The following is a 17,476-nucleotide window of genomic DNA, read 5'->3' as shown; positions in this document are numbered from 1 at the left end:
ATTGGTTGCTGCGATTTATTTTGTATGATGCTGGATCAGTCTTAAGCAAAGACGCTTCAATTGCGAACGTTGTTCTCCTTAGCATATAATACCTTTGTGTATCATAGTGTATCAGGTTGGCTAGAGACCAGCAATTTTTTAGTGATTGCTTTTACTTGATAAGTCTTTATTTCAGTATTGCGCGATTGCATAGAAAATATTTTCAACATGGTTGATTTTAAACAATATGCGCGGCTTATGTTACGCCTACAATATGCTTATCGCATTTTTATAAGTGATTGTGAATTCATTTCTACCCACTCTTTTTTTATTAACCGCTTTTAAAATGGAAATTTGCTTTGTTTTATAGACATAACAGACACCGCTTTCAAATTCCAATCGTAATCTACATCATTCTTGGTTATTACAGATTGCAACACAATAATTCAAATCAACAACTGTGTTAGCTGAACATTTAGAAAAGACTGGAAAATTATTTCTTTTTTATCACTTTCAATGAAAAAGATGGCAAACAAGAAGAACTCTATCATCTTTATGCTGTTATCGCTATTTACGTGTATTTGTGTTGCCAAAGATTGCTTCAAAGATAGACATTGTCCTCATCTTCAAGGATGCTGTTCTGATGGCAAATGCTCGTCTAATTGCTTCAGGAAATACTGTGCATTTACCGCAGATTGTAATTCAGGTTTTCGTTGTAAGTACGGCATTTGTACAAGCGTCATATGTTCTTATGATAGCGACTGCTCAGCAGGAAAATCTTGTTGCTATGATAGGAAATGTTCGTCTAGCTGTGTCGGGAAATTATGCATATCAAACTCGCACTGTGCTTCAGGAGAATGTTGTGATATCCATTTTAAGTGTATATCTGACTGTGGGAATATTGCTGGTTGGATTATCGTCGTGATTGTTATCAGTATAATCATGGTTATCGCCATACTTGTTGGAATAACAATACTTTGCTGTTGCGCTACTAAAACATCTTCAACACGAAGTGTTCAGACTGGTATGATAGTTACAGAACCGACTACAGAGGGAACCACAGTCATTGCAAACAATCAGCAACAGCATTTACCACAACTGCCACTAAAACCCATTGGTCCACCTCCAATGTATTTTCCTGAAACTCAAGAATGTTCCAAAGAGCCACCACCATATGAACCAAACGAACATTTCAATCAACCAGCAGTTAGTGGAATACCATCCCAGTCACAAGGCAATTTTCAGTAAATATAGTATAAAAGGTATGCCATACCTATCACAAGAAAGTCAATAAACATAATAAATTATTAATCAACACATATAGCAGACGTATTAGTTTAGTCAAACTTAAATAAACTACCGGTGACTAATCACATAGCAGGCTCAACTTTATTTTTCTACTTTAACCTTTTCAATAGTTTGTCGTTCGAACATTTAGCATGGACTTCCAATTTCAACAATATTGTTTATTTATAAACATAACAATATTCATATCGTATAAAAACAGTAGAATTAGTATAAGAACAGTAAAACTTCACTATTATATGTATATATTGACTATTAACTATATATTATTATTATATTCTGCACGTTAGCTCGTGGACCAATGTGCTCAAAAACACAACTTTCGCTGCACACCTCTCACAACTAATAATTTGTGAATGTTTTTACCAAGATGCTGACTCAGCATTTTAAGGTCTTGTCTACCACCGGGCAGACCTGCCAATTCACCCGCTTTGATCGACTATACCCAAATCTTAAAACAAATCTTTAGGACACTAGATTTTCGATCATTGAAAGTAAATGGTGTAATATACTTTTTTACTCATTTCATAATAGTCTCGAATGGTACAGAGAATTTTTTGGCTTTGATAACTGTCAATGACGTCATCGTGAATAAATTGTTGTGCACATTTTCCACACTTTCTCTTGGAGTAATGGGGCACCATTGATAACTTGCCTAGTTGCTTTTGTATTATTTTCGATATCACCGTGAAAGAAAATATAATTTGTGAGAGGTGTGCAGCGAAAATCGTTTTTTGCACACATTTTTACCGACTGGTCTACGCTCTATGTTACTCATACTGAAGTTGAGTGAATCATGAATAAAGTCAGCAAAGCACAGCGTGGGAAACATGTTTAAATAAATGTTTGACAGCGAAGAAAATGTAAAGAGCAGCAGATAACAAAAAATATCATTCGAAAATGTTTTGAATGAATTAAGTGACAAAGAAACTATTGGATTTTGGAAGCGAATAGTGCAGCAGCCATTGAAAATATTTTCATCAAAACGCTTTTCCCATAAAGGACAGCCTTTTTAGTTAAAACGCTTCTTCAAAAAGTACGAACACTAAAAGGATGAATAAATGCTCTGTTCTATCGGCTTGTGTGAGAGACTATTGAAGCGAGTTGGGAGACGACCATGTGAGAACCAGGCATGGTCACTAGGCATGGTGAGAGCCAGGCATGGTCACTAGGCATGGTGAGAACCAGACATGGTCACTTGGCATGGTGAGAACCAGGCAGGCATTCTCACATGGTCATATAGGCTATACAGTCTATATAATCAACGTTTAGAAAGGAATGTTGTGAAAATGAATCGTATGTTTCTTGCTACATCATTCATTTGGTTTGTCAAGTGTCCCAAAACTTTTTGTTATTTATCAAATAAAATGTATAATCAAGGAAAAATCTGTTTAAGTGCTTATATTACGAATTTTAGCTCCCCTTTTGTATGAGCTTAATTGAAAGACCTTGTTTCAGTGATTTTAAATCTGCAATTATAATTGAAATTGGATTGGTGAAAGTGATTTTACGGACGTTCAAAGTCACGATTTTCAGCATTTTTTTTGCGAACTTTTTGATCGGTATGCTAATGCTTGTGACGTAGAAAGTTGAACACATATATCAACATGGCATATTCTACTAGTAATCTTAATAAGAAACGCGGAGGAAAACGCTGTGTTGCTGGCGGACCTAATCTAATTAGTTGCGCCAATGATTCAAAAACCGAAGGAATGTCGATGCATCTGTTTCCTAAAAAAGAAACAGAGCCGAAAAGACATAGAAAATGGGTAAATTTTGTACGTAAACATAGACCGGGTTTTGAGGCTTCCTCTACCTCGTGTCTGTGTTCTGCGCATTTTGAAGATTCTTGTTTTGACCTTAATTTTAGCGTGCAAGTCAAGCTCAAAAGAAGGTTGAAGAAAGATGCTATCCCAACCATTGACGTGGCTGGGATTCCTGAACCATTACAGGACGAAATAACCGATCGAAAGCGAAGACAAGTAAGTTTACGCTTGTTTATGTTAATTTTTTTTTGTCATATGTAAATTCGATATAAGTTTTGTAGATTATTCGACATACTCTCCATAAGCCATCGCTGAAGGAAACATGTTTTCTCAATGAGGAAGTACCATCTACTAGTGATGGAGCTGAGCATGCATGTTGAAGTATGCACTGGGGAAGCAAACGATTCTCCATTTGAAGAAGAACTACATGCAGTTGGTGAAGATATTTGTGAATCCCAGTCTCCATGTAAATCGTGCCATCGTCTTAAGAAAAAACTTACATCTTTACAAAAGACTTTAAGCTGGTATAAAAAGACAAAAGCATCTTTGAAGAAAAAGGCCCAGAATTTGCAAAATGAATATCAAAGCAAAATCAGGGAAAATTGTAATACATCCGTGGTGACCAGCATTAATATAGACGATGGAATGCAGGGGAGTGCTGAAGAGCTTTCGAAGGAGAATCATACATGGACTACTCCTCTTTTGAAGAGTCTAGTCAGAGTGAAGATTTAGGTGAAGATACCACAAGTAATACAGTCAGGTATTTTATCTTATAAAGAATTAGATCTCTGTTGTATTTCATAATAATGAATTTTCTTAATCGTGTTACAGAATTGATGAAGGAGCAAGCTCGCATGAACAACCTATGTTCATGGTATTTTACATCTCATTGGTTGAGTTATTTGAAAAATTTTGCTTTAACTGCAAGGCTGAAAATCCAAAAGTACACATTAAAAACATTGGTTCGATGGCCATTGTAGAGCAAAATTGTGGTAAATGTGTTGAAAAGAACTTTATGTGGTAAACACAAGCAGGTAAAGGCCAAGTATTCTCCCATCCCATAGACCTACAAAACCATCGCATCAACCATCTGTATGCCACAGCTCTCAAGTACCTGAAGTAAATAAAAAGGTTGGACTAATTATTGTTGATGAAACAATGTTGATGATAACGTTGTTTCTCGTACAATTTACAATCTTACATATTTAATGATTGTGATGCTTGGCGGCGATAAGCACGTCCATTCCTATCTCTCAATAGTGACCCGACGTTTTGAAGGACAGCCTCATGAACTAAAGGCCCAAATTTGGCATGCTGTGTTATGCATGATTTTTTCTCAATGCTGCCATCGAATGTCATTTTCTGCAAAGCTGGTCCTATTTCCTTACAGCATCTGTACTCTAATGCGCCTTCTAACAAATCGGTATGACAGCATTGACAATTACACCTGAAACGTGGGAGCATTGTGGTTTATAAAGTAACTTTATGTATATTACAAACAGGAGAAAACAACAACTTACCATTCACCAAGTGGAATTACGCCATCACTTCGTTGTTCTAATGTCGCAGGGACTGGGAGTATTCCATCGGGATCATCTGGAGTATACACTTCATCACCATCTCCTGCGAGCGGCTCATCGTCATATGCGAAGTCGTTTAAATGCTCGACATAACCCACGGATTCCGAGCTCGAATCATATACGCATTCAGACATCGAATTCGAATTATTTGAGCACTGATTTGAGGCCATACTTTCTGGAAAACTTGTTTTTTAATATTTTATTGAAAATACTGTCATTATTTGTTTTCAAGACAAGAAAAACGACGACAAAATCACTTCCTATAATATAATATTACATTGACGGAAGGAAACAGACGTGTTCAACTATCACGTCACAAGTATCAATATGGCGTCGTAAAAAATTCGCAAATAGTACCCGACTTTGGAGGCAAAATTAAGCAACTTATATTTATCTGTTTAAGTCCAGCGACATGTCATAGTCCTTCAAATAATCCAAATTTTCAATTAAGCTCAAAAAATGGGGGCTAAAATTCGTAATATAAGCACTATAAAGCTTGGAATTCATATATTACAGCAGTACTTTCCTCGCAATAGTAACTCCTAGTATTATATTTATAGATGTTTCCTGCATAGTGATATAAGTGGTTTCCTGTCTGAAAAATAAACGCTAGAATTGGATATTTGTGACGAAGTAATTCCTGAAATGTCAAGTAAATGCGTAATATTTATATTACAAAATCCTGTTATAATCAAACAAGCTTTTGCTCTTTATATTTATTGCACTGAAATTTTACTCAATTCAAAATGCAGGGACCGCGTAAGATCGATAATTGGGGGCTAATTTTCATACATGCATCTTTGAAATGCTCATTTGAAATTCATTTTTTCTATAATTTATAAGTCCCTGCAAATGTATCGAATATTTAAAAAATGCCGCAATACGTGTCACTTTAACCATCAGGTACTGAGAAGTTATCAGGCACTTGAGAAGGTTTGTGACTTTGTGGTAAGTCTTATAACAGACTAAAGAGAGACGAATTGTGATTTTTGAAAATATCAGCAGTCTTGAAATTTAATACGTCAATGGACGTCATTGTTTGTAGCATAATATTGGCCCTACTCACTATAATCACGAGACATGCTTCCTCCAATGAGCGAGTGATAAGTGAACTTTCGGGTAAGCATAATCAGTTATAGTCCGTTCATAATGGCGTTCACAACGAGAGCCTTTGTATTTGTTTTTATATTGTTAACGATAAGCGCATCACAAGTTGAGAGTGATTGTGTCTTCGACAGTGATTGTAGTACTTGGACCGCGAATAAATGCTGTAACGGAAAATGCAAATACAGCTGTTGTATTTTTGATAGGGATTGCCCAAATGGAGAATCTTGTTGCTCTGATGACAAATGTTCGTCTAGTTGCATTGGAAAATCTTGTTCATATAACTCAGACTGTGGTTCGGACGAATGCTGTGATGCCGATGGTACTTGCTCCGTTTATTGTTATGATGGTCTTGCTGGTTGGATTATCGCCGTCATTGTGATCAGTATTATTGTCGTTATCGTTATACCCGTTGCAATTGCAATATTTTGTTGTTGTTGTGCTGCTACAGCAGCAGCATCTTCTACACGACGTGTTCAGGGTGGCGTGATAGTTGCTGGACCGCCGGCTACAACTGGAACTACAGTCGTTACAAGCAATCATCAACAGAATCAACAATACTTTATGCCACAACAGGCGTATTATCCCCCAGCTCAAACTTATCCCAATCAACAACCACCACCGTATCAACCCCCTCAACAACCAACTGTAGTGGGAATGCCATCCCAACAGCCAGACAAAAAAACATATTGAACACTGTGGACAAGCATTTGTTAAAGATCGCAAAAAGTCTGTGAGGAGACACTAAAAGTTACTGCTACTTTGATTATTAGTTGTAGATTTATCATACTTGGTGATAAAAATAAAAATAACACTGTGATTTTTTCTGTTGTCTGTAAGATTACTAAATTCTTTAAGCATATTATTAATCGAAAAATAACTGTAACTCCTATTTCAACAAGAAGTTTTACAAGATGACGCGCAATACGAATATACGATAATGCGTACATCCGGTCTATATTGATATAGATATTGGACAAAGTTCAAATTAAATGTGATTAGACCAGTTCAGAAAAAGTCAAGTCAAATATTCATCATGAAACCGAAGTTTTCGCAGTCATTTGGCGATTTGTTTATTTGAAGATGAATGATTCATTGTTGTGAGCCAGCCAGAATGTGCCATTCGAGCTCAGTGTTCGAACTCCACACCATGTGACCATATGCTCAACGCATGCACACAGTGACTTCAAACATCCGCACTTTGGCTTTGAATGTACCGGTGTGAACTGTGTAGCATCAACGGTATTTGTAAATATGTGTCGTATAATGACAGTATAGGTGTTGTAGTAACTTGTATAAAAGATAGGCTTCCAGGCGTAAATACCAAGAATTGTTACAAAACATAAATCTAAATTATCGCTGAATATTTCGTGGAACCTGTTTCTTTCACTTTCCACGGTATTTGACCGAGCATAATAAATTTCAACAGAATTCAGGTGAATAATACGAGTCAAATCAGCCTTATACAATATTTAGCTTTTATATCACAAAGCTAAATCAAATACCAGCTATTGGCTTCATCTCTGAAAAGTGCTTAATGCCAACCACAATTCCATTTTAGGAGCAACACATAAAAAAAGACAATAATGTGTTACGAGATCGACTAAATATACATCAAACTGAGAAGTGAGAAGGATACTATTCTCTATAGTCTACAACTTTACCACTAACTCAAATTACGTCATGAATGACTCTTTTATTAGTTGAAACGTGTCTCGTGATCACAACAATTAAAAATTTAAGTCTATACCATTGGTCTATACAAGGTTACAAATGATGACGTATAGTTGACGTGTTAAATACCAAGAATACCAAGAATTGTTACAAAACATAATTCTAAAGTCCACTGGTAGAGAGAGACACAAGCGTTTACGACGTCGTTGAATATTTCGTGGAACCTGTTTTTTCACTTTCCACAGCATTTGACCGATCATAATAAATTTCAACAGAATTCAAGTAAACAATACGAGTCAAATCAGCCTTATACAATATCAATGAGATTTTAGATCTAAGGATTGTTTGGGTTCCATTGTTGTTTCATATCATCTAAAATCTGTTGTATTATATCAAAAAGCTAAATTAAAGACCAGCTATTGACTTCATCTCTGAAAAATGCTTAATGCCAACCACAATTCCATTTTAGGAGCTACACATAAAAAAAGACAATAATGTGTTACCAGATCGACCAAATATACATCAAAGACTTCCACAGCATTACTATCACCATGCTATATTCATGGGATAATGACCCATCAATGCGACTATCTATTGAAAACCCAAAGGTTTTTATTTATTTATAGTATCGGTGAAAATGTCAGCTATTATTTGTATTTGGACTTTTCATTCCCTTCTTTTCAGATGATAAGCTCATTTTTGTGAAGTTGCTTCTGGATATCTTTCTTGCAATTTCCTGAAAGACCAAACAGTTATCACTGAGTGTCACGCTAAACTTATCTACCACCCTAAAAAACTGCCATTACCATCGACAACATTTCATGACACTCTGTGTCTGATAAACCAATCCCCTCTCGCGTTTATTGTTTTTATTTTATAAATGTTTATGATACACGTTAAAATAAAAACAACAAAGCCCGTGTCTATAGCCGTGTTTGCATTAGCTTGTGCAAACCATTAAAATGAATATAATTGGAACTATATCTGTTTCCTGCAATTTTGAAGCCGCTTCACCTTTGTCTTTCCAGGAAAAAAACTCACATACACCTGCCCGGCTTGCACTGACCTGCTCTCAAGTTCTCCCTAAGGTCTTCTCGGAAAGCTACTACTGATTCTTCATACAGCAATGTTCAACACAAACTCACGAAGGATTGATCTAACAGAAATGACCAACGCAACGAAATCAAACAAACATCAAATACAACACACACGCCTCCAAATCAGCTGATTCAGCGTTTGCAAGATAAATTATAGTTTCTTAATTTAAAATTTGAAGTATTTGCCTCTAAGATGCTTAGAAATGTAATATATGGCAAAATGTGCTGCAGTAATTTTTTGATCCGTGTGATTCTTTCTGTTGTCTGTAAGATTACTAAATTCTTTAAGCATATTATTAATCGAAAAATAACTGTAACTCCTGGATTCTCAGGTTAGCAGTCCGATAGATACGTGAGTCGGAATCGTATAGATTATAAGTAAATAATTTTTATTCGATCTAGTAAATAATGATAGAGTATGAATAACATATGTGCTCTGTTTAACAGTATACCAAACGTAAATACGTAAACTCACTTCTTTGCCGGGTCCTCACGATCTACATTAATTTTACTTCAGGTTAGCAGATATAATCAAAGCAATACAATGATTAAGCTTTCGCTCAGGTTAGCATGTGGTAACTGTAAGCTGCACTTAAAGACTAAAATCCTTTGTGTCCCAATGAATATTACGCGTCAATTAAATCATGCATAAATTAACCTCTAGTGCTAAATAATTATAATCCCTTCAGTTTGTCAACAATCCATTCTCCCCGATAAGGAAACATTACTTATCAGTTTATTTCTTCTGCTGCTTGAATCGCAGCAATCTTGGTGATTGGTCTCGAGTACTCTCCTGAACTTGTTTTGATCTTTACGTTTCGTACCTTTCCATCCTCTCCCGGGTACACTTTTACTATCCGTCCTACTGTCCACTTTCCTCGCACAGCATTTCCGTCAGCCACTATTACCACATCATCAACTCGCACATTTCTCTTTTCCTGATTCCATTTTTTCCTGGGGACTAGTAACGGAAATGTGTCTCTTGTCCATCGTTTCCAAAACGAATCCACGATCTTTTGCACAAACTCCACCCTTCTTCTGGGGTTTTTGGTTTCTTGAAATGGACCTTGTGGTACTTGAACAGATGCTCTACCCAGGAGCATATCATTGGGGCACAAATATGAGCCGTCATCGGGATCATTTGGAGGTCGTCCAATTGGGCGTTGATTTACTAAGTTCGCTACTTCCAGTAAACAAGTATACAGCTCAAACGGAGTAAGTATGTGTTGTCCAATCGCTCTCTTCAGGGCTCGTTTACAGCTTTTCACCATCGCCTCTGCAAATCCGTTTTGATGTGGTGCCACTGGGGTGCTAAACTTCCATTGTACGCCTTTTTCCGCGCAGTAGTCTTGAAGTAGCCTTTTGTCAGCTCCTTGGATCATTTTGCGCAAATCGGTCAATGCACCAACAAATTGCGTACCGTTATCACTCAAGATTTTTGCTGGGTATCCCCGAATTGAGAAGAATCTTCGCCAGAGTCTGGATAAATTCCATCGCTGAACAATCAGTGGCGATTTCTAGGTGGACTGCTTGAGTATTTAGGCACGTAAAGATTACTCCGTAATGTTTCGTTCTCTTGTTTCTTCCCACTTTGACCGTCAGTGGTCCAAAGTAGTCGCATGCTGTGTAGTGAAACGGTGAGGAATGGGGTTGAAGTCGCTGTGGTGGTAAGTTGGCCATTATCTGTGATTCGGTTTTTGGGTTTGCTGCTCGACATGTGACACACTTTGCCTTTATGCTCTTTGCTTAATCGTGTGCTCGAATGATCCAATACATTCTTCTGATTTTTGCTACCGTAGTTGCCACCCCGTGGTGACCTCTTTTGTGAAACTCTTCCACTATCAATTTGGAGATTTGGTAATTATAGGGCAGGAGAGCAGGATACTTGGTTTCGTAAGAGACTAATGAATTATCAGTTCTTCCGCCAACTCTGACAGTGCCTTCTTCATCTGTAAAAGGGCTCAGACATCTTAATTCTTTAGATTTCATTTGTGCATAAATTTTTTGTTTGAGCTCTTTTAATCCAGAATGTCCTACTTTTTTCGCGTTCTGCCGGTATTAAGCACTCTCCTCTTGCTGTGTCCTTCGCTGTCGACCGTACCTTTGCTAATAATGTTGACTTAGCTCTCAAAACCCAAGCAGTAACTTGTACGAGCTTTCTCCAACTTGAAAACCTTTCACTGTCAATTAAGTTTACCGACGTTGTCACTGCACCTACCAATTTTGAACTTCTACATTCCCTTTCAACTTCTTTTGCATCGGGTTTTGCGTTTTCGACCGGCCATTCTTCCTTTGGTAAGTACAGGAATTCAGGACCGTTTTTCCATCTATCCGACAGCTCAACAACACGGAGACCACGGCATACATCATCTGCCACGTTGTGATCCGTTGGGATGTGTCTCCATTGAGCAGGTTGGACGTTGCTTTGTATTTCCCCGACTCGACTTAAAACAAATGGTTTGAGTCGTCTTCCCTGGCTACGGATCCACGCAAGAACAATTGCGCTGTCGGTAAACAAGACACTCTCTTGTAGTGGTATACGGAGTTCATTTTGGATGGCTAACACGGCTGCTTGTAGTTCTAATCTGGGTATTGTTAGCTCTTCCAATGGGGTGACTCGTGACTTTGCTGCAACAAACCGTACGTTCACCACTCCAGTAGGTCCTATACTTCTCAAACATGCATATGTTCCAAATGCTTCTCGCGATGCGTCGGCAAAGGCACATAAGATCGGTGGCTCAATCATTACAACGGGACATAGACATCTTTCCAACGATATTTCGTTCAACTGATCCATCTCTTTAAAGTACGTCAACCATTTTGTTTGATCACTTTGCGATAGTTCATGGTCCCAGTCGAGTCCTTGCTGCCACAGTTCCTGCAAACCAATCTTTGCTCTTATAAGGAAAGGTGCTGCAAAGCCTATTGGGTCATATGTTCTAGCGACTTGGCTTAGGATCTTCCTCTTTGTGAACTTTAACTGTTGGGTGTGGCATATTTCTACTTCTACTTTATACTTAAGCACATCCTCTTTCTTGTTCTAGGCCAGGCCGAACACTTTTGACTATTGTTTTCCATGAGGAACATCAACTTCATTACCATCTTCTTGCTCGTCTTTCCTGTTTAACTCTCCGTTTGATTGCAATCCCTTCACATGAAACCCGACATTATCAAGGATGCTGTCGATTGCTTTAGTCAATCCAATTGCTTCTTCATCTGTAGCAACTGAATCCAGAATATCAGTTGAACACGATGCGAACTGGGGTGCTTGTACTGTCAGGTCTTAGAACTGCATGGTGGGAGATGTAATGGACTGGTTCTTTGTGTTCTTTAACTTCCTTCTCGGATAACTTTCGAGAAAACCCCATGTTTTCCATTTCTGTCATCTTGTTGTTGGTACGCTGCTGCTTGAGTAGGAATTTTCAATAATCGACGCTCAGTTGACTCTAGTCGTTTCAATGCTTGGATTCTGTTGTCTGGTAAGTCTTGGGGGTTTTTCTTCCATGGATATGGAATCATCCCCTGCTTTCCAACCTTTTTTACAGACTGTTCATTCACTTGCTTTTCTTCTCTTTCGGATTGGCTCAATTTTTCAGCTTCACAGGTGCACGGCTTTACTGTTACTCCCATGGCTTTGGTTGCCCAAAATTCTGATAAATCAACTGCTTTTTGGTACCTCACGTGTAATACAGTTGTTGTTGCATTGTTTGACTGTCCCGTTGATGATCCGAACAGAACCCATCCGAGTGGCGATTTTCTCGCGACCACATGTTCGACTTGCTTTGTTTGACCCGTGTGCATGTATGCATGGTCGATTCCAACAAGCAAGTCGACTTGCCCCTTTCCACGCTTCACCTTTGGTAGTCCGAGTTTCTCAATTGCATTCCTGGTATTGATTCCTTTGACATCCTCACTGATATATGGTATTCCAACTGCAGTGATTGTATACTTCTTTGATTCTCCGATTCTGCTTACTTGAACTTTGTAGCTCTTTGTGCAGATTGACTCTTCCTCTCCACCTATTTTCATGATGTTAACGGAGATGTCTTTCCCTTTCAGACCGAGACTCTCCGCCGTTTTGCTGCGGATTAGACTTATCTGAGCTCCAGAATCCAGAAGAACGTTGCCGCGCTAGTAGAGACCATTTGATCCGTAAATGTTGGCAGAAATCACTGGTAGGATTGAGTCGTTTAGACCAGTTACTGATGCAACGGTTGCACCTGACTTGTGCAGCAGCGGATAGTGGCTGGATGTGCACTGGACTCCATTTTCATACTTGGTGCATTGCTTTCGCCTGCTGCAATTTGCTTGACGATGATCACGACCCGCTTTCTTCAAACAGCTGAAACACACGTGATTATCTTTCGCAACTTTTATTCGCTCATCAACAGACATCGCCGCCAATTTTTGACACTGGTCCGGCCAATGATTTGAGTTCTTGCAGAACCAACACTTGAATCAGTTTTTACTTTCTTCTGTGACTGTACCATTGACATGATTGACTTTGCGTCGAGTGAAAGACGTACCACTCCTGACTGGGGCTGTTGCACGCATGCGCGACTTCATCTCAATTGTCATCCAATTCATCAACGCTTTAAGGGTTGCGGGCTTTTGCTCTCTCTCTAAGTCTCTCGACCACACTTTTCGATCATCTGGACACATCTTTTGCTCAATCATGGATAGCATGTGGCTGTTATCCATGTCACTCGGAACCCCTACCTCTTTCAACGCGTTGAAACACCGCCTAACCAAATGAACTAAATCACAGAAACGCGCGTCTTCTCCTGTTTCTAGGGCTTTAAATTTAACGATGTCCTGCGTTATGGTGTCTGATACGTACGAGGGTCCCCGTAAATTGAATCTAAGTATTCCCACGCTGCATCATAATCAGAACCAATACCTTTTATTAATTCAAAAGGTTTCTCTTTCAAACAAGTTCGCAGTAGTGTTATTGAATCTCGTTTTGTATATCTCGATTCAATTGCATGCTTGAAATCCGCACGAAATATTGCATATTCACGTACGTCGCCCGAAAATTTCGGTAGCTTTGGTTTTTCCATTTGAAACCCGCAGGGACTTCGTGTATTTTCAGATTCATTTTTTACTTCAGACTGGGACGCAATTTGATTCGGAAAATTTTCCTCATTTGTTGGGCTTATTTCTGTGGGAGTGTTGACATATTCCTCGGAAATTACCGCAGGGGAACTTTCCGCTACATTGCTAATTTCATCACCTACGCTGGTCTGGTTTTCCTCAATAACTGCGGGGCTCATATTACTTGCGCTGTCAGCATTTTGCATTCCGATCATTCCAGACAAATTTTGCTCGTTTTGACTGATGTTAGTCTCTGAAATTTTCACTGAAACCAATTGTTCAATATAATATTTTGCCTCAATATCAAGTTTTAAAAATTCGTTTTGGCACTCATCTAACCAATGCTCTTCTGCTTCAAAAGCTTCATCCTTCATAATCAAATTTGCATAAAGCTCATGTTTCTCTACAACGTCGAACGCTTGTTTTACTTTAACGAGATAGTCGCTTACCTCGTTTGCTGGTCTTTTATTCATACACAGATGATTCAAGGCCTTTCCTAGTCTTGTCAATGTAGACTTGGCTGCTCGGCGTTTGAGCTTAGCAGTCTTCAGTGCCTCGTCTTCGTTACTCATGGTTCAGGTTCTCCACGCAATTAATTTTTCTTCAGAAATCGAATGTTGTGGATTCTCAGGTTAGCAGTCCGATAGATAAGTGAGTCGGAATCGTATAGATTCTCAAGTTCTCCCTAAGGTCTTCTCGGAAACTACTGCTAATGCTACGTAAAGCAATGCTCAACACAAACTCACGAAGAATTGATCTAACAGAAATGACTAAAGCAACGAAATGAAACAAACATCACGCCTCCAAAGCAGCTGATTCAGTGTTCGCAAAATAAATTATAGCTCCTTAATTTTAAATTTAAAGTATTTGCCTCTAAGATGCTTAGAAATGCAATATAAGCCGAATTGTGGTGCAGTAATTTATTTTGATCCGACTTTGCGCCTTCAAGTAAACGAACTGTTTGATGATGCGAAGTTTGTCTATACTATTATTTTTCAAACTTATCTCGTAATAAGTTTGACTTGAATTTGTCCTTAATATAACACAAAGCATGGATGAGAATATACGCAAAAAGAGCCAGGAAAACAGATAATATTATAAAAATGAAAGCACTTTTTGAATTACAAGTTATCTTGAAAGACTTGCACTTACTTTCCCAAGGATAACATTCTTAAAGAATTTAGTAATCTTACAGACAACAGAAAAAATCACAGTGCTATTTTTATTTTTATCACCAAGTATGATAAATCTACAACTAATAATCAAAGTAGCATTAACTTTTAGTGTCTCCTCACAGATTTTTTGTGATCTTTAACAAATGCTTGTCCACAGTGTTCAATATGCTTTTTTGTCTGGCTGTTGGGATGGCATTCCCACTACAGTTGGTTGTTGAGGGGGTTGATATGGTGGTGGTTGTTGATTGGGATAAGTTTGAGCTCGAGGATATGTTGGCTGTGGCATCATATATTGCTGACTCTGCTGTTGATTGCTTGATATGACTGTAGTTCCAGTTGTAGCTGGTGCTGCAACTATCACGCCATGTTGAGCATGTCGTGTAGAAGATGCTGCTGCTGTAGCAGCACAACAAAAACAAAATATTACAATTGCAACGGGTATAACGATAACGACAATAATACTGATCACGATGACGGCAATAATCCAACCAGCAAGACGAGTATAAGTTTTGCAATATGAGCAAGTGTAATCTGAATCACAGCATTCTCCCGAAGCACAGTCTGAGTTAAATGTACAAGATTTTCCATAGCAACTATTCGAGCATTTCTTATCAGAGCAACAAGATTTTCCTGTTGAGCAATCACTATCAGAATAGCAATTGTCCCCGCTACGAGCAGTAGTTGTAACCAAACAACTTCCATACTTACAACGATAATCTGAACCACAGCATTCTCCTGTACCACAGTCTGAGTTAAGTGTACAAGATTTTCCATAGCAAACGTACGAACATTTCTTATCAGAGCAACAAGATTCTCCTACTAAGCAATCACTATCAGAATAGCAACTGTCCGCACTACGAGCAGTAGTTGTAACCAAACAACTGCCATACTTACAACGATAATCTGAACCACAGCATTCTCCTGTACCACAGTCTGAGTTAAGTATACAAGATTTTCCGTAGCAAACGTACGAACATTTCTTATCAGAGCAACAAGATTCTCCTACTAAGCAATCACTATCAGAATAGCAACTGTCCGCACTACGAGCAGTAGTTGCAACCAAACAACTGCCATACTTACAACGATAATCTGAACCACAGCATTCTCCTGTACCACAGTCTGAGTTAAATGTACAAGAATTTCCATAGCAACTATACGAACATTTGTTATCAGAGCAACAAGATTCTCCATTTGAGCAATCACTATCAAAAATACAACAGCTGGATTTGCATACTCCGTTACAGCATTTATTCGTGAACCATGAACTACAATCACTGTCAGAGAAACAATAACTCTCAATTTGTGATACGCTTATCGTTAACAATATCAAAGCTAAAATAAAACTGAAAGCGGCTTTCATCTTGCACGCCATCATTAAACTGAGAAGTGAAAAGGATACTATTATCTTCAGTCTACAATTTCACCACTAACTCAATTTACGTCATGAATGACTCTTTTATTGGTTGAAACGTGTCTCGTGATCACAACAATTAAAAATTTAAGTCTATACCATTGGTCTATACAAGATTACAAATGATGACGTATAGTTGACGTATTAAATTTCAAATCCTTAGTTACGAAATAGCGCTTTCACTTTTATAGAATTATCCTTAAATTTAAGAAATTTCTAAGTAATGGAAGTTTTAATTTTTGAGGTATTTTTTAAGAAATATTTGACAATTTCACCCTGAAGCGAAAAGATTATCACACTAAAAAACAGAAACATAAATTTCAAACTAGCAGTATTATTATAATTATAAATCTATATAACATATATTTCTGCAGTCGAAATTCGTTCGTTGTCTGTGAAAAATGGCGCCATTTCTTATTTACATATTGCTAGATGTTTCTATATCTAGCCATAGGTCATAAAAAAAACATTCATTTGTAAGGATTACAGCGGAATCAGTCATTAAAAGCTTTCCAAAACATAAAATGATCACCATTTTCAAATAAGCACCACAACACGGGAAGACTTAAGGAGAACCAGTATAAGTAAAGCGTAGTGAAATATTAACGATTAGCTGTTTACATCACAATATGCGTAGCGCTCCATTTTCGTCCGACCACGTTTAGAAAGTGTGGTCGTATCGCTCCGGCAAAAGTGACGTTTTCGAAAAATTACGCGGTTTAAACACAACCTTGGTTCTGTTACTTTTTTGCGTCGTTTTCAGACCGCTCCGGAGTAGTGTAAACGTAGTCAAATATCCGTATGCAGCAAAGTCCTCGTAGTCAAATATCCGTATACAGTACATATGAGTAGAATTTGTAGTAAATATGTTGAACAGAAAAAGAAAAACGACTGTATGTTCATCCCAACAAGCGTATTTCCTTTCGTGATTGCTCACTCATACTGTACAACTTTTATTAATATAGGTGGCTTGCAACCTTTCCCCTGGGAGTAAGAGAATAATGGATGCTCGCTATGTTGGATGGAATTTGCATTGTAAATAACGCAATCCTTTGTTAAAATCATCCAACATGGCGGCTATGACGTAGCTTGCAAACTAAGAATTATTTGTATGTCTATTTATTATTTATAGATTTGTCGTCTTTATGATGTTTATACACTTACTAAAATATATACTACTTATAACGTTATTCTATTTTTCAATACTTTCTATGTGCCTTGCAATTTGCGAACGATGAATATCGAGGGGTTTTTCGTGACTTCAAGCCCTAGAGACTATTATCTTGGTTTA

The 17,476-nt window shown here is 38.0% G+C and overlaps 4 protein-coding genes, 1 long non-coding RNA gene and 1 pseudogene across 5 annotated transcripts; 3 read left to right on the top strand and 3 right to left on the bottom strand.

The window, feature by feature from the left end:
* The first annotated feature begins 394 nt into the window (after nt 1-394).
* Nucleotides 395-2,113, top strand: LOC124440395 (cysteine and tyrosine-rich protein 1-like). The gene has a single exon (XM_046990788.1). The coding sequence runs from the start codon at nt 496-498 to the stop codon at nt 1,225-1,227; it is 732 nt and encodes a 243-aa protein (XP_046846744.1). The 5' UTR covers nt 395-495; the 3' UTR covers nt 1,228-2,113.
* A 1,554-nt stretch (nt 2,114-3,667) lies between these two features.
* LOC124440173 lies at nt 3,668-4,032 on the top strand. The gene is made up of 2 exons (XR_006946587.1): nt 3,668-3,810; nt 3,882-4,032. It is a non-coding gene; the product is annotated as an uncharacterized LOC124440173 (long non-coding RNA).
* Nucleotides 4,033-5,757: 1,725 nt separating this feature from the next.
* Nucleotides 5,758-6,554, top strand: LOC124440065 (protein shisa-5-like). The gene has a single exon (XM_046990393.1). It carries the CDS (start codon nt 5,780-5,782, stop codon nt 6,425-6,427), a length of 648 nt encoding a protein of 215 aa, XP_046846349.1. The 5' UTR covers nt 5,758-5,779; the 3' UTR covers nt 6,428-6,554.
* Nucleotides 6,555-9,236: 2,682 nt separating this feature from the next.
* LOC124440546 lies at nt 9,237-11,443 on the bottom strand (annotated as a pseudogene).
* Nucleotides 11,444-12,988: 1,545 nt separating this feature from the next.
* Nucleotides 12,989-14,485, bottom strand: LOC124440332. Its single transcript, XM_046990706.1, has one exon. It carries the CDS (start codon nt 14,169-14,171, stop codon nt 13,326-13,328), a length of 846 nt encoding a protein of 281 aa, XP_046846662.1. The 5' UTR covers nt 14,172-14,485; the 3' UTR covers nt 12,989-13,325.
* Nucleotides 14,486-14,807: 322 nt separating this feature from the next.
* Nucleotides 14,808-16,185, bottom strand: LOC124440331 (keratin-associated protein 10-7-like). The gene has a single exon (XM_046990705.1). It carries the CDS (start codon nt 16,147-16,149, stop codon nt 14,935-14,937), a length of 1,215 nt encoding a protein of 404 aa, XP_046846661.1. The 5' UTR covers nt 16,150-16,185; the 3' UTR covers nt 14,808-14,934.
* Between the last annotated feature and the right edge of the window lie 1,291 nt (nt 16,186-17,476).

This window comes from Xenia sp. Carnegie-2017, unplaced genomic scaffold, assembly GCF_021976095.1.
Source record: "Xenia sp. Carnegie-2017 unplaced genomic scaffold, XeniaSp_v1 HiC_scaffold_2, whole genome shotgun sequence".
In the NCBI taxonomy this organism is placed as follows: domain Eukaryota; kingdom Metazoa; phylum Cnidaria; class Anthozoa; order Malacalcyonacea; family Xeniidae; genus Xenia; species Xenia sp. Carnegie-2017.
This window is presented reverse-complemented; position numbering and strand designations above follow the sequence as displayed.